Source organism: Cetorhinus maximus, chromosome 24 (genome assembly GCF_964194155.1).
Source record: "Cetorhinus maximus chromosome 24, sCetMax3.hap1.1, whole genome shotgun sequence".
NCBI classification, from domain to species: Eukaryota; Metazoa; Chordata; class Chondrichthyes; order Lamniformes; family Cetorhinidae; genus Cetorhinus; species Cetorhinus maximus.
Genome location: NC_135902.1, coordinates 51,821,534 through 51,841,769, shown reverse-complemented (window position 1 = coordinate 51,841,769; position 20,236 = coordinate 51,821,534). Strand labels below are relative to the sequence as shown.

Sequence of the window (20,236 nt, the reverse complement as noted above, 5' to 3'; positions counted from 1 at the left end):
TTAAAAATCACTTGGAGTCAATGCCCACATATTGTAGATAGCTACTGGATGCATCCTTACTGGGTTGTTGGCGGAGGTCAGTCTTGCCTTCCACGCAGGCACAGTCTCTCTCCTCTCCTTTGCTCCTGGAACCTTTGCTCCAACAGTTGCAGCACGGAAACATCACCACCCTCTCAGTACTTCTGGGCTTCTCTTGAACCCACTTTGCTTCAAGTCTGCACCCCACAGCTTTCCCTTTAACTCAGAGCCTATTTCTCTCCTCCTTTCAACTTCACTGAACAGGGTCTGTTTCTGATCTCTGTCTTTGTTTCTTGCCTGGGACTGTCTTCTGGGACCTTTCTGTCCCACCGTTTGGTTTGGGACCTTCTCCCTGTCCTGCTCCCATATCCTGCTCCCTGGGACACCATCAGCACAATGGCACTCCAGTTAACATCACCTGAGCTGCTGTTTCATGCCATTTCACTTCTTTGCCTCTTTTTCTTCTGGGTAGGGTGAAGAACGTAAAAAAAAACTAACTGTGCATGTGAGCGGGACCAGTTCCTGGCCCAAAGACGTGACAATGGATGAACTGAGCATTTGCAGCCATTCCCCGGCCAGCGCCTACACAGAAGGCCCAAGGGACATAAAAGAAACCCAAAGTGCCGATTTAAAAATCAAGGTAACTATTTGTGTTTCATCAACTTCTCTTAGATATTTCTGTCCGGAGCTCCTGTCCTGCAATGAGCCAATAGCTGTTCAGATGCCATTTTAATATGGCGCCCAGACCATCGACCCCATGAGGTAACAGCAGGGTGGGCAACTTCTTGCCCCGCCCCGTCACAAGATTCGCCGAGCTCCTTGCAGATGCATGATTAATGAGCTCAACGGCAGGAAGATCACATGTGTTCAACCATCCCACTGCACAGTGGGAATTGCTCCAACTTCCCTGCCTTTTTACTCCATCCCTCTCGCAATGAAGGCCGACATTCCATTAGCCTTCCTAACTACTTGCTGTATTGAGTGCTAAGCTTTTGTGATTCATGTACAAGGACACTCAGATCCTTCTGTGCCTCAGCAGTTTGCAGTCTCTCCCCGTTTAAATAATATTCTGCTTTTGTATTCTTCCTGCCAAAGTGGACAATCTCACTTTCCCATATTTTCCCATATTTTCCACAGCTCAGCCCCAGCTTTTTAATTCTGAGCTGAAGTCCTCAAGATGCAGACACTTACTGCAGATTTGCTTACTGTGGATCACACAAAGTATCCACCAATACCCACATTCTACAGCTGCAACACATCACCTGCCCTGCCATCATGATTTATTAAACTAATTAGGTTTCAAGTTTAGAATATCACTCAACAATCATCTGTAGTTATATTAAGTAGTTTAACTATTTGAACTATAAATTTCATACAATACTTATATCTCCCCAGTACCAGTTTAAACTACTGCCCCGATTCAGAAAGGGAAAAAAAAACCCTTAAAACTCACAAACTAATCACCTGCTCACCTAATTAATGTCTCTGGGCTTCAGTACTCAGGTCTGTATATTTGATCTATTTAAATTAAATTAAAAACTTACCAGAAAACTCACGCCACATGACTCTTTTTCCCATGACCTCATTTCACCTCTGGGCTAATCCTGCACTGATCTAGCCTCTCAAGTCCCGCTCTTTTTTAAAAAAAATCAACCAATCACTTATCTGATTCCAAGCGACAGCACTCTTTTTTTATCGATCCCGGTAGCTCCATCCTTTATACTCACTGTGTTCCCGCTACTGATCCAACTCTTTATGTTGCCATTGCTGTCACTGTGTTCCCCCTACTAGTCTCACTCTTTATACCACCATCTCTCCTTTGAAGGTACTGCTCATCCAAATTGAGTAGGCCATACATAATGAAATTGAAAGGACATTGGCATATAGTACAAATTTACTAGAATGAATCAGGGTTTAAAGGCATAAACTTGCCTTGTATTCCCTTCAGTTTAGAAGGTTCAGGGATGATTGCATTGAAGCAATTAAAATGATTAAGGCTTTCAATAGGTTGGATACAAAGTATTTCCTCCGGTTGGGGGAATTTGAAGCAGGAGATACAGGACGGTATTTTATGCTCTTCTCTGTGGAGACTTTGATAGTATTAACCCAGCGGCGGGTGGGCCTGTCGCAAAGCAGGGAGCACCATGAGCAGACATGAGCAAGTTGCTTGCGGCCTCCCGGGAGAGGATCCCTCATTCAAAGGCACTCGGTTCTTGTTTGATAGACCCCGCATCAGAGAGGAGGGGACTGCTGAGAGCCACTCTCCAAGCCCTTGTTGCAGAACTCCCCAACATGCCCCCCCCCACCGCAACCCCTACCCCGCAGAACCCGTATCCCGCAGAACCCCTCCCACAATCACTCGCATGAGCCCAGGGACCCAACAAAGATCTGGGCCTCAGTTGGGTGCCTTTCCTGCAGCAAGCCACCACTGCCCCAGTAGCGCTGCTGGTCAAAAGAGCTACCAGCCTCTGACTGGCTGACAATTCAGATGGGTGGGACTTTATGCTCTGGGGTCCTCTTCCTGTGGAAGCCTGCTGGTGACCTCTCAACTGCCTGATTGGCTCATAGTATCAGCAGAACCTTCCCAGCAGGAGGTAACACATGTCCCTCACCAGCACCCTCTAGCCGGCTGCCGGGACACCCACCACCTCCATAAAACTCCCCCCATAAACTCCTAATTTGAGCTAGGCTATTTAGGAGTAAAATTAAAAAACACTTGGCTCACGCAAAGGCTAGTAGAATTTCCAGAAGCCTTTGAATTCTGGATCAAGTGAAATTTTCTGGATCAATTGAAATTTTCAAGACTTGTCTATAGATTTTTGTCAGGTAAGGACGTCAAGGAATATGGGTCAAAGTATTGTGAAAATGAGGTTGAGGTAACTATCAGTCATGATCAGCCATGGATGGCAGGACAGGGTCAAGGGGCTGAATTGCCTGCCCCTGTTCCTATGTTCCTAAACTAGGGTTTGAAAAGCTGCTATTTATTCACTAGAACAAAATTAATACTTTTGTTTTCTTTTTATATTTCAGGCCCAGCATAGCAGAGAATTTCTATTCCATATCATTTTACTACTACAGCCCGATTGCTTGCCTGAGTACAATTCTAGTAGGACTGATAGTCAGTATGCTGACTTGTAAGTAAAATTTAAAATATGAATTGTGGCAAGTCAGATACCAGTCTTAGGCTACATTTACACTCAACGTGGACAGAGTGGTAAAAAATAATATTTAATTATTAGTTGATTGCCCATCACAATACACACCAAGTTGGAGAATATGATCTCTCTTACTTCAGTCTGCTGTCTTCATGTTGATTTTTCTCTGTCACTCCTTTTTAGTTGTTTCTTTCTGCTTCACTGTCTCTTAATGGTTTGCTTTCCTTTTCCTCCTTCTACGCTTGGCAGGGAGAAGAGTTACCATCAGCTGCAGGCTGCATTTTCTGGTGGGGAAAATGTGGCTTTTGTGGCTGCCATCCCATCCCATTCCTTCCACCTAATCGATCGTGGTTAATCTGTCCTTCCTATCACATTCCCTATTCTTTCACCTTCCTACTTCCCCTCCTGCAACCTCTTCAGTCCTGTCACTACTCCTACCTTTTCAGATTACTTGTGTTTTTATGCATTCATGGGATATGGGCATCACTGGCAAGGCCAGCATTTAATACACATTCCTAATTGTCCTAGAGAAGGTGTTGGAGAGTCACCTAATTCTTGAACTGCTGCAGTCCCTGTGCTGTAAGTTCACCGGGTGATGTTGGATGGGGAGTTCCAAGATTTTGACCCAGCAATGATGGAAGAACAATGTTATATTTCCAAGACAAGATAGTGTGTGACTTGGAGGAGAACTTGCAGGTGCTGACATACCTATAGACGGACTCGAAACGTTAACTGTATTCCTCTCCGCAGATGCTGTCAGACCTGCTGAGTTTTTCCAGGTATTTTTGTTTTTGTTTCTGACATACCTATATGTGTGCCATGCTTGTTGTTCTAGGTGGAAGAGGTGACAAGTTTGGAAAGTGCTGTTGAAGAATCCTTGGAGAGTTGCTACAGTACCTCTTGTAGTTGGCATACACTGCAGTCATATGTGTGGTTGATGGAGTGAGTCAGTGTTTGGTAATAAGATGGGTTGCCAGTCAAGTGGGCTGCTTCATTCTGGATGAAGTCAAGTTTCTTAAACTTTGTTGGAGCTGCACTCATCTAGGCCATTGGCGATCTTCCCTGAGGGGCTGCTGCTGGGAGGCCGCCTCCATATAGCTGGACATAGCTGACAAGTACATATATTGGCCCCTAATTGGACATTTACATATATGAATCCTTGGGTGGGCAGCCACGCTGTATCCTGTTTTGCTGATCAAATGCCTCCTCAGGGAGTTCCCCTCTATTTTACCAGCCCCTCGACCTCACCCCTGCCTTTCACCCTGATTCCTAGCAGCCAGTAAAATCCTGCCAATACTTTAGTTTTGCTCTTCCCCAAAAGTGAGAGTCCATCAATATAAGAAGTCAAATAGAGAATAAAGTAAACTTCTTTACCGAGAGAATGGTGACAATGTGAAATTTACTGCACCACAGAGAGTCATTGAAGTGAATAGTATAAATGCATTTAAGTGTAGAGTTGTTGTAATCTGATGTGTAATATGCCTTTAAGACAAATGTTGTAATGTAAGATCACATGATTTTAATACCCAATAGCAGAGTAGGGCGGGCTACCTCTGTAGTCAGTAGTCTTGAGTTAGGGTCTGAAGTGTAAGGACAGAGTTTTGAGGTGTAAGCATACAAGTGTAGCTGCTAAGTTGCTTTTGTAAATAAACAGAATGTGTTTCTTCTAAGAACGGTCCACAGATCTTCTTTGTCTTGGTACCAACTCGGTCACCCCAAAACAAGCGTGCAACCCGGATCCTTTAGCCCCAACAAACCAGGGCCCTGGACTCACTTCAAATTGCTGGAAGAAGTCAACCTTGCCAAGTGCATGCCACTTATATGCGGTAATAAATGTGAATGTCCTCTTTTCTGACTGGAGGGGGAAGTTAATTCTGGCAAGCTGGCCCTTTAATGAGCATGCATGACACGCTAACGCATGTAGAAGAGCTTCCTGCCATTGTTCGTCAGGAAACTCAACCCGCCTCTAAAGTCCTAAGAGCCTAATTGCAAAAGTTCATCCTGCTGTTGGGAAATCGATTTTTAGCCTCATGCCAAATTAAGTTTCCCCATCCACCAAGCTTCCCGCTGCAGGCTAGACTGGAAGATTCCGGCCTATCTCCTTGATTAAGTTTCTGGTAATTTGGTCTAATATCTCCTTATGTGGCCCTTAGATTTTTAATGCTCCTTTGAAGCTCCTTGGAACATTTTTAAAAGGCGCTATGTAAAATAAGTTGTTGTTGTCCTAGAGTGGAGCGAGTGATGGATGTCCTTGTACTTGTCAGTCTGATGTAGAAAAAAACTGAATAATGGCTCAACATGGGAGAGAACGTGCTCCAACGTTCTCAGAAGTTGTACTGGAGGCCTTGATGGAGGAGGTGAAAAGTAGGAGAGAAGTGCTGTATGCACAAAGGGTCACGAGACCCTTCAGACAAATACTCAAAAGGCAATACTCAGGACTATATAGGAGTAAAGCCCCGAAGACCTGGATGCAGTGCCACAAAAGGTTCAGTGACCTCACAGGAGTGGTCAAAGTCAGGCTCAGACACTGCTCAATACACTACACCCCCATCACTCACCTACCAGGAATCTCTATCAATCAGAAGTCTTACCTAGTGGTCATGGCTGCACCTCACCCTCACATGCTTAGCCCTGTTTCAAACCTCACATCTACGTCTCATAACTAACATATGCTACCTGCTATTCAACCAAAACAGCCATATCACCCAAAGAGATTTCACCACATTCACCGACACACTTCTATTTCTCTTGGAAGATAACGTGACAGACAATTGGAGGCAGCAGGAGCTAACTGGCAGGGAACGAGCATGCCAAAATGTCCTTAATGTCATGGAGGATATGGTGCTCACCATCATTGGTGTGTCCGTTGCTGAGGCTGTGGCTAATGGCGGGCCTGAACCTGAAGCCGTGGAAGATAATGCTATCCTCAAACCTAATACTCTTTCCCATATCCCTTTTTTCCCCCATTCCACCATCGCTTCTGATTTACAAGCTGCTGATGGTGCAAGCGTGCACCCCAAGAGCATTAAAGACCTCCTTTACACAACAGTAGACTGCAAACTTGAGATGGTGCAATATCTCAGTTCAGCCTAGAAGTGAGCCTAACACATATAAGTTCATTGTCACATCATCTTCTTAACCGCTGGCAATACAGTACTCATTGTGCACCGATGTTGCAAGTGGCAGATGTAAGTAAAGACGTCTTTACTGAAGCACATATATACCTCACACACAGTTCATCATTGAGGATCAGGTTGGAGATTTGTTCCCTGGAAAACCTGGTGGATATAGCCTCCAGATGATAAGCTCCCCAATGCTGCTCTCTGATTGTGGTCAGGTAGAAAATCAGTCAGCAACCATGCTGAGCTACCTGGTAGACCAGGCCTGGCATTTTGGTTTGCAATCCCACAACAATTACAACTTTTTTTTTTATATAGCATGTTTAGTCTACTAAAATGTCCCAAGGCGCTTTACAGAGTCATTACTAAACAAAGTATGACACTGAGTAACGCAAGAAAATATAGGGTCAGATGACCAAAAACTTAGTCAAAGAGGTCACTTTAAGGAGTGTCTTATGGAAGAAAAACGAGGCAGAGAGGTTTATGGAGGGTATTCCAAAGCTCCGTGGCTAAGCAACTGAAGGCACTGGCCACCGCTGATGGAATAATTAAGATCAGGGGTGATCAAGAGGCCAGAATTCAATGAGTGCAGATATTTCAGAGGAGATTACTGAGAAGGGGAAGGCAAGATCAAAGAGGGATTTGAAAACAAGAATGAGAATTTTAAAATCAAGGTTTTGCTTGACTGGAAGCCAATGCAGGTCAGTGAGCACCAGTTGATCATGTGGTTGCTCATAAAATCTTGGACTTTTAACTTGATTCTACCTCTGATCGCTTCTTTTCAGATTTTACCTCAGCAGAAGGAGTAGCTATGTCTGTGAGAAATGGTTTGCAAATCTGGGATTATGTTGTGTTTGCCGCAATGTTGGTTTTATCTACTGCAATTGGGCTTTATTTCGCTTTTAGACCTGGAAAGACAAAGGGAGGAACTACAGAAGAGTTCCTAATAGGAAGCAGGTATGTATGAAGTTGTCATGCACTGCAAAATACAGATTGTGTCAAATCCTATAGGGGTTATGAAAAGATATGACTTTAATAACTAGATTTTTGGGCATGAGAAACAATTTAGACAATTGAGAAACAAGTTTGTAAAGAAAAATTCCAATGTTTAATATCAGACCAGTGCTTAGTGGGGGTTGCATCATTGTTGTTCAGGTGTTCTGAAATAGAGAAAGAAAAAGTTGGGTGATTTTCTGCAGAGTGCCTTGTGTAGATGTTTGAGGAGGACACCCTTAGGCTTACCTCCAGAGACATGTAGTCTGACAATTGGCATATTCATACATGTAACCCAAAGATGAGATAGCAAAGGAATGCCAGCACCTATGCAACAGGACCCAATAAGAGTCACCATTGTCAGGCGATGAGATAAGGGGAGCAAGGGAGTGATTTTAGCGAGAAAATGTGACTGTACTTTTTTTTTGCTTCAGACAAATTTCTGCATATCCAATTGCACTTTCATTGGCTTCCAGTTTCTTGTCTGCTATCACTGGTAAGTGAATTTTGTTCACTTTGCAGAAACAGTAAAATAATCAATGAAATATTTAATATAGAGTTTGACCTTTCTATGTTCTCCTGGTCAAGTGTTGTTAAATTGGCAAATAATATTACAAACTGCAGCAGTTTACGCATTGGACCCCTTTAGTTGTACAAAAATTGTGAACTGACACCTATACATCTATCAGAAGAAACTTAAATTTAAGAATTGTATCCAGCAGAAAATTGCTCTTGACTACTTAAAAATGATAGTGCATAAATAATTCACTATGGTCAAACTCTAGCAGATGGATGAACAATTAACAGTTTAGCATTTCACAAGTGTTGTTGGAACATGGATTACAAATTTCTTTCATTTATATTCAATAAGCAGAAAATCTCGATCTATACCTTGGAAAACAGTTTACATTAACAAAAGAAAAGAAGGGAATGAAGTTCTTCATATTGACAATTTAATTTTAAAAAAAAATTTGATGGAAGTACAAAATTTGGGGGTGGCGGTGGTTAAAAGGAGAATTTTGCCCTAAATGACTATAGTATACCTGAATATAGTCTTTATGGTTGGAGTTCATATTATAAAACAGGATATTTGAAACAGCCATCTAATTGACTCTGCTAGAATCAGTAGCCTAGCTTTTTTATACAGTGAGCCATAACCTCCGACTAGTGCTGACCCACAGGAATTAGAAGAAATAAATGCCTCCTTACCCGGTCTCGAAAATTACATTGCCATTTCCATTCACCAGAGCTGCTTGGGGCCTGCATTGAAAGACTCCTCGCAGGCTCCAGCAAAGTGTAGCTCCAGTGTATTCAAGGAGGCCATGTCCCCCTTTTTTACGGCACTTGCTGCCGTAAAGCAGGTAAATTTAAAGGGCCAAGGAAATTGACAGACCAGGAAGCAGGTAAGTGTCCAAGGTAAGTGCATAGGATTTGTGGGGTAGGGGTGTCTCGGGCGGTCCGAGATCCGAGGGGGTGGGTCGGTCGGAGGTCCAGGGCGTTGGGAGAGGTCAGCTGGAGGTTGGGCGGGTCAGTCTGAGGTCTGGGGGTGGTGGGGGAGGGGGTCAGTTGGAGGTCCAAGGGGAAGGCAGTCAGAGGTCCGGGGAGGTTGGGGGGGTGGTGTTGGTTGGAGGTCTGGTGGGGGGGTGGAGGGGGTCAGTCAGGGGTCGGGGGGGGGAGCGGTGAGGGGTATCAGAGGTCGGAGGGGTGGGGGGCGTCGTTGGTCTGGGGGGTGCCACTTCCGTTCGCACCATCCTGAGCAGGGACTATATCACCTTTCCCACACTGTTGCTGGGTCAAAGTTTTGGAACTCCCTCCTCAACAACACTCTGAGTGTACCTACACCACATGGAAAGCAGTGGTAAGAAGGCAGCTCACCACCACCTTTTCAAAGGGATGGGCAATAAATGGAAGTGCTGATCACAACCCCTGAATAGAAAAAAAAGTCTCAGTGTTAACACTGATGGTGTAGCTACTCTAGGGCATCGTATGACATCAGACCTCTTTGGTCCTACATGACCATCCAAGTGTACATAACATTAATGAATAACTACACAATTGTGCTTCTTTTCTAATTTCCATGACTAACTGAGCATGAACAAAATGCATATTCTAAATGTGTTTAAGGCATCCGATATTGTTTCCTCACATTATAATTCTACTGAATGTCTAAACTTGCTTTCTCTTGAGTGCTTCCCTTGGTGCAATCTGAGCGACAGTATTGCAAAAAGTGACTGACTTCATGGAGGTTGTATCTGGATAACCTTGTGTCACTTCCTGCATGATATTTGTTCCAAGCAGCAAACTTGTGATGGTGCGGACTGCTCAGAGTTTCGCCAAAATGTTACAAGCACAGTCAATGAGTGCAATAATCCAGTAAAACAATCTCTTCACCCTAAAAGGTTGTTGTAACAAGGTTAAGATGTTCAAATCTGTCAATAGTTACATTTCAGAAACTTCACCTCCCTGAAACTACTAGAATCCTCCTTTAATCCCACCTCCTTGATGTACCTTAACGTTACTGCCACTAATTTTTCCTTCTTTGTGTGTTATCCATTTTTTCTTCACATCTCTGTTATGCACTTTTGAATGTTTTTCTGCATAAAAGGTGGTATGTAAATGCAATCGGTTGTTGCCTGCTTGTGTTTAGATATTTATTTGTGCCTGTGTGATCATGCTCATATTATATGAGTCTATGTTAGCTTGCAACAATTTTTTTGGAAGTTTGTTAAAAGCTTTGTTAGATGTACTGTATTGCCTATAGAAATAGATCATTCATTAGACATTTCTAATTGTTGTTACAGTGATTGGAGCTCCTGTAGAAGTCTATCTGTATGGGATAATGGTTCTGATGTACAACGTCGCCTGCTTACTTACAGTGGCATTCACTTGTCTGATCTACATCCCCCTCTTCTACAGATTAAACATAATTAGCACATACGAGGTAATTTATTTTTCAGTTCCCCTCTCCTTTTTCTCTGTTGTCTTTTATTTTCTTTCATTAACAATCATTTTTTCAGTTCTGCTTTTTGGACAGCAGCATTGATCTGCATTTGTTTTGATCAGCCTTTGCCATCAGCATAATTTACACTGAATAAAATTACTGATGTATTTCATTTATATATTATATATATATTTGCTAGAATAATAGGCTAATGTAAATAGCACCAATTCATTTTCCTAGTGATGTTTCCTCCCCTTATGTTCTAAGGCTTTTGATTATCATTCAATCTTTTCATATAGCAGGTGGCATAACAATGAAGAATTTTTGGAAACAATTGTAACAAGAACAGATTTAGACTATAAGACCATAAGTAGGAGCAGAAATAGGCCATTCGGCCCATTGAGTTTGCTCCACCATTCAATGAGATCATGGCTGATCTGATAATCCTCAACTCTGCTTTCCTGCCTTTTCCCCATAACCCTGGATTCCCTCGTTGATTAAAAACCTGTCTATCTCTGCCTTGAATATACTTAATGACCCAGCCTCTACAGCCCTCTGTGACAAAGAATTCCACAGATTAACTACCCTCTGAGAGAAGAAATTCCTCCTCATCTCTGTTTTAATGGGCACCCCCTTACTCTGAGATTATGCCCTCTGATCCTAGACTCTCCCACAAGGGGAAACAACCTCTCAGCATCTACCCTGTCAAGCCCCCTAAGAATCTTATATGTTTCAATAAGGTCACCTCTCATTTTCTAAACTCCAATGAGTACAGGCCCAATCTACTCAACCTCTCCCCATAAGAAAATCCCCCCATACCCAGATCAACCTAGTGAACCTTCTCTGGACTGCCTCCAATGCCACTATATCTTTCCTTAGATAAGGGCACCAAAACTGTTCACAGTATTCTAGGTGTGGTCTAACTAGCACCTTGTATAGTTTTAGCAAGACTTCCCTATTTTTATACTCCATTCCCTTTGAAATAAAGGCCAACATTCCATTTGCCTTCCCTATTACCTGCTGAACTTGTATGTTAGCTTTTTGTGATTCATGCACGAGGACCCCCAAATCCCTCTGTGCTGCAGCTTTCTGCAGTCTTTCTGTATTTAAATAATATTCAGCTCCTCTATTCTTCCTGCCAAAGTGCATAACCTCACATTTTCCCACATTGGGCAGAATTTTGCCGTTGGCGAGCAAGGGGCGGGGCCCACTCACCGACACGTAAAATGACGCGGGATGACGTCGGGTGGAACCCCTGACGTCATCCCGGTCCATTTAAATTTTCAGGAAGGCGGGGGCACAGCAAAATCAGCTGCAGGCCTGCTGACCTGTCAATGGCCAATTGTCACATTGTCACATGAGGGGAACATGTTAGGGAATTTTTTTTCTCTATTTTTAATATTTTTCAATGTGGAAGCGATCTCCCTGAGGCAGCACTTAGCCTCAGGGAGATGTGCACTCTTTTGTGCTCGCTTTTGGGGAATCTCACCCCCCCCCCCCACCCCACCTGCCCGCACATATCTTAATTGGCCCGCCCACGTAAAATGGCAGCGGGGCCCACTTCTCCGGCGGGGTCATCTCCTCGCCCGCCGGAGATTGGGTCAAGCCTGCCCACCCGACAGGCAGAAACTTCTGCCCATTATATTCCATCTGACAAGTTTTTGCCCACTCACTTAACCTGTCCATATCCCTCTGTAGACTCTTTGTGTCACCCTCACCACTTGCCTTCCCACCTATTTTTGTGTCATCCGCAAACTTGGCGATAATACATTCACTTCCCTCATCCAAGTTATTAATGTATATTATAAATAATTGTGGCCCCAGCACTGATCCCTGTGGCACTCTACTAGTTACAGATTGCCATCCTGAAAATGCCTCCCTTAACCCAACTCTCTGTCTTCTATTAGTTAGCCAATCCTCTGTCCATGCTAATATACTACCCCCAACACCATGGGCTATTATCTTATTAAGTAGCCTTACATGTGGTACCTTATCGAACGCCTTTTGGAAATCCAAATATATTACATCTACTGGTTCCCCTTTATCTATCCTGCTAGTTACCTCCTCAAAGAATGCTAATAAATTTGTCAGGCATGATTTACCCTTCATGAAGCCATGCTGACTCTGCTTGATTAAATTATGTAACTCTAAGCACTCTGCTATTACATCCTTTATAATAGGCTCTAACATTTTCCCAATAACAGATGTTAAGCTAACTGGCTTATAGTTGCCTGTTTTTTGTCTCCCTCCCTTTTTGAATAAGGGTGTTACATTGACAGATTTCCAATCCTTCGGGACTTTTCCAGAATCTAAGGATTCTTGGAAGATTACTAAAAGTGCATCCACTATCTCTGTAGCTACTTCCTTTAATATCCTAGGATGCAACCCATCAGGTCCAGCAGACTTATCGGCCTTTAGCCCCATTAGTTTCCCTAGTACTTTTACTCTAGTGATAGTTATTGTATTTATTTCCTCCCCCTCTTTTGCCCCTTGATTATTTAGTATTGGAATGCTATTAGTGTCTTCTGCTGTGAAGACTGAAGCAAAGTATTTATTCAATTCCTCTGCCATTTCTTGGTTCCCCATTATTATTTCCCCAGCCTCATTCTCTAAGGAGCCTATGTTCACTATGGTCTCTCTCTTCCTTTTTACATATTTAAAGACGCTCTTACTGTCTGTTTTTATATAACTTGCTAGTTTACCCTCAAAGTTTATTTTCTCCCTCTTTATTATTTTTTGGCCATCTTTTGTTGGTTTTTAAAACTTTCCCAATCCTCTGGTTTACCACTAATCTTTGCCACATTGTATGTCTTTTCTTTTAATTTGTTACTATCCTTAACTTCCTTGGTTAGCCATGGTTGGTTTATTTCTCAAGATTTTAACCCAGTGATTGCATGGAACATTGCAGGACTTGAAGAAATTATTTCAGGATGCCAGTGAGCATGTCATAAATTGTGTATACTCCAATGCACACACCTAACTTGACTTTGCATTTGAACTTAAGTACTTAACAAAACTTAAGAGATCTAAGTAGCAACAATATCATTGCTGTCCATTGGTCAGAATAATTTAATCAGCTGGAGAGTTGGAGATTGTAATGAGTGCAGTATCAAGGATATGCAGGATCAAACAGAGCTATAATTTTCCTTCATTGGATATATGTAGGATTTGTGGAGGACTTAAGTTGCACTCAGTGACAAAAATTGCTGCATTTCTTTGAAGATTTCTACTGAATGTGCCTTAGTAGGTAATGGAACCTGGTTTGATGGATCCAGATGTTGTTGTTGCTAGAAGAAAACAAACATCCATTTTTGAGGACATGATTTGCAGATTAGTTAATCACTATTTCTTGATTTATTGGTTTTTCAAGTCAGCGGACATAGAAGTCCACAATAAATCATTTAAAAAGCTTCACTCTGTCCTTCATACCCTGAAAGACAAGAAACCATCTCATAATGAACCAGGAATTTGCAGCATACCATGCAATTGCGGACTCATCTACATTGGGGAAAAAGGCTGCAGCTACACAGCAGACTCGATGAGTATTAAACCTGCTTCAAAGAGTGACTGGGACAAGTCAGCTATCATCAAACATGCTCAATTTAATAACCACCACATCCAATGGTCCAACTCCTTGACCTTCCTTCCATCATAAGGTCAGAAATGAGGATGTTCACTTATGATTGCACAATACTCAGCACCATTTGTGACTCCTCAGATACTGAAGCAGTCCATGTCCAAATGCAACAAGACCTGGACAAAATTCAGGCTTGGGCTGACAAGTGGCAAGTAACATTCGTGCCACACAAGTGCCAACAAGAGAGAATCTAACCATCTACCCTTAACATTCAATGGCATTACCATCGCTAAATCCCTCACTATCAACATCCTGAGGGTTACCATTGACCAGAAACTGAACTGAACCAGCCCCATATAAATACTATGGCTACAAGAACAGGTCAGAGGCTGGGAATTTTGCGGCGAGTAACTCACTTCCTGACTTCCAAAGCCTGTCCACCATCTACAAGGCACAATTCAGGACTATAATGGAACACTCTCCACTTACCTGGATGAGTTCATCTTCAACAACAGTCAAGAAGCTTAGGTCTACACTTGAACCTTGCTGGGACCAGTGAAAGAATGAAAAAAACAACAGTACTGACAACTGTGTAGTTTATATACAAGGAGCAGAATTTTGCCCTTGGTGGGTGGGTGGGCCCCACCGGCTAGGCGGTGGACGGGCAGCTGAACTCCGCCGCCAAAACGGGGCCTGCCGCCATTTTGAGTGGGCAGGCCAATTAAGGCCCGCCCAGCGGCCTGCCCGACAGGAAGCGCTATGCGCTTCCTGTGCGAGGGGTGGGGGAGGGGAGGGATTCCCCATCTGTCAAAGTGCGCTCTCTCGTGCATGCGCACAAAAGAGCACACTGCTCCCTGAGACTAAGTGCTGTCTCAGGGAGATCACTGACAGGTAAAAAATCTCCAAAAATAGAAAAATATTACAATTACTAACATGTCCCCCTCATGTGACAATGTCACACGAGATGGGACATGTTAATAAGCAACACATAAACTTTATGAAACTTTTAAAAATCGGACATGAAACCTCATCCCGCCAGTGGATGAAGTTTCATGTATTATCAGGAGACTGCTAGGGTTCCTGGCCTGCCCGCCAGCCTTAAGCTTGGACGGGCAGGTCTTTAACAATCTTAATTAGCCTGTTAATTGGCCATTGACAGGTCGGTGGGCAGACAGCTGATTTCGCTGTCCGCCCGCCTTCCTGAAAATTTAAAGGGACCAGGGTGACATCGGGGGTTCCTCCCGACATCATCCCGCGTCATTTTCCCGTCGGCGAGCGGGCCCCGACCCCACATCGCCGACGGGAAAATCCTGGCAAGCACTTTTTGGGGTTAGTTGAAACTTGACCCATTGTAGTTCTAAATTTGTTAACCAATTCTGAATGGCTTTCAAAAATTTCAGCTAACAGCAGAAAATGAAACAGAACAAGAAATACAGTGTAAAGGAAACCTGCAATTTGAACCCTCCATCCTAAATGATCCTAAATAAACACATCAAAAATATGTTGCAAGAAAGGCAACACTGGAGAAATGAATAGTTCCCACAAATTGGTTAGTGGGAAAAATATTCCCTGTGTGTTTCTGAAGGACATAAGATCACTATTAAATCATCAAAACTAAAATACTCCTGGACTTGTCAAACCTTCAGCTATTTATGCAATGTAATTATTCTGAAACTTCACCTATTTCTTCTCCCAGAATGATTTCTCGGATGAGACTGAGCAACAATCTAACATCAAACTTTATTGTACTTTTGCTTTCATTACTGTTCCAAGTTGTCTACATTGGAGACTGCAGGTTTGCAGGGCAGGATGTACTTACTGACCTTGGATTGTAATGTTTGTTCATTTTAATTTGCAATTTTCTACCCATCTGTGAACCAACCATTCAGCTAAGTTTCTGGCTACCTTATCATGATATTTGGTGTCTGACGGTTAAAAAGGTCTTCAATTGATAGCACAAATTCACGTGACACCGAACTCAGATTGGAAATGTGGCCAAGGGCCAAGTTCCTGTACAGCTTTTGTGAAATTGCTTTTGGGTTGAACGACAAACCAATGAGTAAAATTAAAAATGTTGTAATTTTTTTCATTTTGTTCCAACAGTATATTGGCAGAAGATTTGGTATAGCAGTGAAGTATCAAATTGTTTTTTGTTTCTTGTTATATATGGTAAGCTCTGAAATAGATTTTTAAAATACCTGTGCTTCTAATGCATCATTCATCAAATATGCTCATTCTATTTGTTTGGGTTGACAGAATTACTATTGGCAAAAGTTACTGAAAAAGTAGTGTGTCTACCACCTGAGCTTCTAATACCTAGCCTACCCCTGCAGCCACCTCACTCATACCACATCCTAGTCTTCTAGAGCACTACATGTCTAATGCTGATATCCCCACACCTTCCACCCAAAGCCCCCAGTAACTTAGTCCCAGACCTCTCAGGCCTCACAATTCAGGCACAGGGAATATGATGTGAGTTTTCACAGTCATTATAATTCCCCTTAAATACACCCCACCTCTCCCAGTGCTTCCAAGCCTCGCGCTCCGGACCTGCATCATCTGCAGTAAATGCTTGCAGCTCAAGGAACTCGAGCTCAGAGTCATTGAGCTGGAGGCTGAACTGCAGACTCTGCGGCACATCAGGGAGGGGGAAAGTTACCTGGATGCTTTGTAACAAGAGGCAGTCACACCACTTAACCCAGAATATTACACTCATCAGGCAGGTGCGCGCCCGACCGAAACGAGCATAAAATGACCCGCAATGACATCAGGCAAGCGTCTCTATGTCATCACGTATTTTTGGTCGACAGGCGCACACAGGAGTCTGCAGCGCGGCCGTCACCAATTAAAAGGCCTATTAGGGTCATTAAAGTCCCAATTAAATGTTATTTTTCACTGCCTGTCCAACCTTACAGTGGACATGAAAAGGCCAAGTGGCCTTTGCACTTTTTAGGAAATCCACGGACAGGATGAGGTTTCCAACAGCAATTAACAATAAAATAAAAATTTTAACATTTCATTAAGAACATGTCTCTGCTCATGTCACATGAGGGGACATGTTTTTTACCATTTTATAATTCTTTATTTTTCATTTTTTATATCTTTTCCTGCGCACATTTACGTGCTCATCTTCCACACCCCACCCCATCCCCCCACACAGGCAGTGCTGAGTGCTTCCAAGCGCATTTCACGCTGGGCCGACCTTAATTGGCCCGCTGGCATGAAACCATGTTCTGACCCCAATCGTGGGTGGCGGTCGGCTTCCTGACAGCCCCTGCCCATCCCCGCCGAGCCCGCCCGGTGAGGGCAAAATTCTGCCCTTAGGATAGGTAAGGTCTTCTGATTTGGTCAATGGTCAAGTACAGGAGGGTGTGACTGCGAGTGAGGCAGGTAAGGGGACCCAGAGGGAAGGAGTGTCAGCCTCTGCAATTGTCCAATAGGTTTGAGGTTCTCTCAGCTTGTTGGATTAGAGCGGAGGCTGCAGGGTGGATGAGAAACTGACCATGGCCCTGTGGTACAGGAAGCCATTCAAGTGGGGGAGGCAAAAAGAAACATACTTGTAGTAGGGGACAGTATAGTGAGGGGGATTGACACTGTTCTCTCTAGCAAAGAGCAAGAGTCCATTCAGCTGTGTTGCCTGCTAGGTGCCAGGGTTCATGACATCTGCTCAGGGCTGGAGAGGAGCTTGCAGTGGGAGTGGGGAGGATCCGGTTATCGTGGTCCATGTAGGTACCAACGACATAGGCAGAGCGAAGAAAGAGGTTCTGCACGGAGAGTATGAGGAACTAGGCACTAAATTAAAAAGCAGAAACTAAAAGATTATAATCTCTGGATTACCACCTGAGCTCCGTGCAAATTGGCATAGGGTACATAAAATTAGAGAGATGAATATGTGGCTCAAAGACTTGTGTGGGGGAAGTGGGTTCTAGTTTGTGGGGAACTGGCACCAGTACTGGGGAAAGTGGGGGCTGTACTGATGGGACAATCTCCACCTAACCATGCAGGGGCCAATGTTCTTTCGAAACATATAACTAGGGAAGTAGAGAGGGCTTTAAACTAAGTATTGGGCAAGGGATCAAACGTGGAAAGATGTGGTATATCAAAGAGTTGAGACAGGTTAAGAGAGGAAAATAGTAATATCAGAAATGAGGGTCAGAGAATGGCAGGACTGGACAGAGAGAAAAAACCTAAGAATGCACCAACAATCAAGACTAGATGTTACAAAGATTTTTTAAAAGGCAAAACTGAAGGCTCTGTACCTGAATGCACATAGCATTCTTAACAAAGTAAACAAATTGATAGCGCACATTAAAGTAAATAAATATGACCTGATAGCCATTACGGAGACATGGTTGCAGGATGACAAAGATTGGGTCCTGAATATTGAGGGGTATATGAAATTCAAGAAGAGTAGGAAGCTAGCTAGAGGTGGAGGGGTAGCACTATTAATCAAGGATGGTATTGGTGCAATAATTTGAGATGACCTTGGTTCAGGAGATCAGGATGTAAATTGGTTGCTTCTGATAAAGGGATGGCAATAATCATGGGTGACTTTCATCTATATTTCATCTGGATGAGGAATTTATCGAAAGCTTTCGAGGTAGTTTCTTAGAACAACATGTTCTGGAACCAACTAGAGAACAGGTTATATTAGACTTAGTGTTGTGTAATTTGAGAGGATTAATTAATGAAGGCATCCCCAGGTAGCAGCAACTGCATTATGATTGAATTTTACATCCAGTTTGAAAGGAAGAGTGGGTCTAAGACTAGTATTTTAAAATGAAATAAGGACAGCTATGTGGGCATGAAAGCTGAGTTGGGATACTAGGCTAAGGGATAGGTCAATAGAGAAGCAGTGGCAGACATTTAAGAGGATATTTCAAAATAATCAGAATAAGTATATTCGTACTAGAAAGAAAAATTCTAAAGGGAGGACCCACCATCTGTGGTTAACTAAAGAAATTAAAGAAAGCATCAAACTTAAGGAAAAAGCATATAACTGCGCAAAGGTGAATGGCAGGTCAGATGATTGGGCAGAGTATAAAAAACAGCAGAGAATGACTAAAAGGTTAGTCAGGAGAAAGAAATTAGAGAATGAGAGGAAGCTAGCTAGAAATGTAAAAACAGATGGCAAGAGTTTCTACAGGTATTTAAAAAGGAAAAGAGTAAGTAAACTGAGTGTTGGTCCTCTAGAGAGTAAGATAGAGTTAATATAGTTAATAAGGAAATGGCAGATGAAATGAACAAATATTTTGCTTCTGTCTTCACGATAGAGGATACAAAAAACATCCCAGTAATAGCTGTAAATCAGGAGGTGGAAGGGAGAAAGAAACTTGGTAGAATTACAATCACTTGGGAAGTGGTACTGAGCAAACTGATGGAGCTGAGGGCTGACAAGTCTCTGGGCCCAGGTGGACTTCATCCTAGGGTCTTAAAAGAGGTGGCTAATGAGGTAGTAGATGCATTGGTATTAATTTTCCAAAATTTCCTAGATTCCATCAGACTAAAAACTAGAAACTATAACCCCTCTATTCAAGAAGGGACGGAGGCAGAAAATAGGAAACTATAGGCCAGTTAGCTTGACATCTGTCATGGGGAAAGTGTTGGAGTCGATCATTAAAGAGGTTATAGCTGGGCACTTAGAAAAACTGAAGGTTATCAGCAAGATTGTGAAAGGGAAATCATGCTTAACCAATTTATTAGAGTTCTTTGAAGGACTAACATGTGCTGTAGATAGGGGGAGCCTGTAGACATATTGTATTTGGATTTCCAGAAGGCATTTGATAAGGTGCCACATCAAAGGTTTTTGCTGAAAATAAAAGCTCATGGTGTAGGGAGTAACATATTAGCATGGATAGAAGATTGGCTGGCTGGCAGAAAACAGAGAGTATGCATAAATGGGTCTTTGTCTGATTGGCAGGATGTGACGAGTGGAGTTCCACAGGGGTCTGTGTTGGGGCCTCAACATTTTACAATTTACATCAATGACTTAGATGGGGGGGGTGGGGGCGAAGGCATGATAGCTAAATTTGCAGACAACACAAAGATAAGTAGGAAAGTATGTTGTAGAGAAGACTTAGGAGTTTGCAGATGGATATAGATAGGTTGAATGAGTGGGCAAAGATCGGGCAGATGTGGGAAAATATGAAGTTGTTCACTTTGACAGGAAGAATAAAAAAGCAAAGTATTACTTAAATGGAGAACGGCTGCAGAATTCGGAGGCGCAGAGAAATCTAGGTGTCCTAGTGCACGAATTACAAAAAGTTAGTTTGCAAGTAGAGCAAGTAATTAAGGAGGCTAATGGAATGCTATCCCCTCTTTATTCAGAGAGGAATTGAACCTAAAAGTAAGGATGTTATGCTTCAGTTACACAGAGCATTAATGAGACCACATCTCGAAAATTATGTGCCATTTTGGTCTCCTTATTTAAGGA

At 42.9% G+C, this 20,236-nt stretch overlaps 1 protein-coding gene across 1 annotated transcript in view; it reads left to right on the top strand.

Annotated features, from left to right (window-relative positions):
* The first annotated feature begins 509 nt into the window (after positions 1 to 509).
* Positions 510 to 20,236, top strand: part of LOC144667614 (sodium-coupled monocarboxylate transporter 1-like) — a 64,313-nt gene continuing 44,586 nt past the window's right edge. The window contains exons 1-6 of the mRNA XM_078529079.1: positions 510 to 658; positions 3,049 to 3,152; positions 7,078 to 7,249; positions 7,720 to 7,781; positions 10,087 to 10,226; positions 15,907 to 15,972. Of these exons, the coding sequence (XP_078385205.1) occupies positions 3,143 to 3,152; positions 7,078 to 7,249; positions 7,720 to 7,781; positions 10,087 to 10,226; positions 15,907 to 15,972 (450 nt within the window). The 5' untranslated portion in view covers positions 510 to 658; positions 3,049 to 3,142. The remainder of the gene's footprint in view (positions 659 to 3,048; positions 3,153 to 7,077; positions 7,250 to 7,719; positions 7,782 to 10,086; positions 10,227 to 15,906; positions 15,973 to 20,236) is intronic.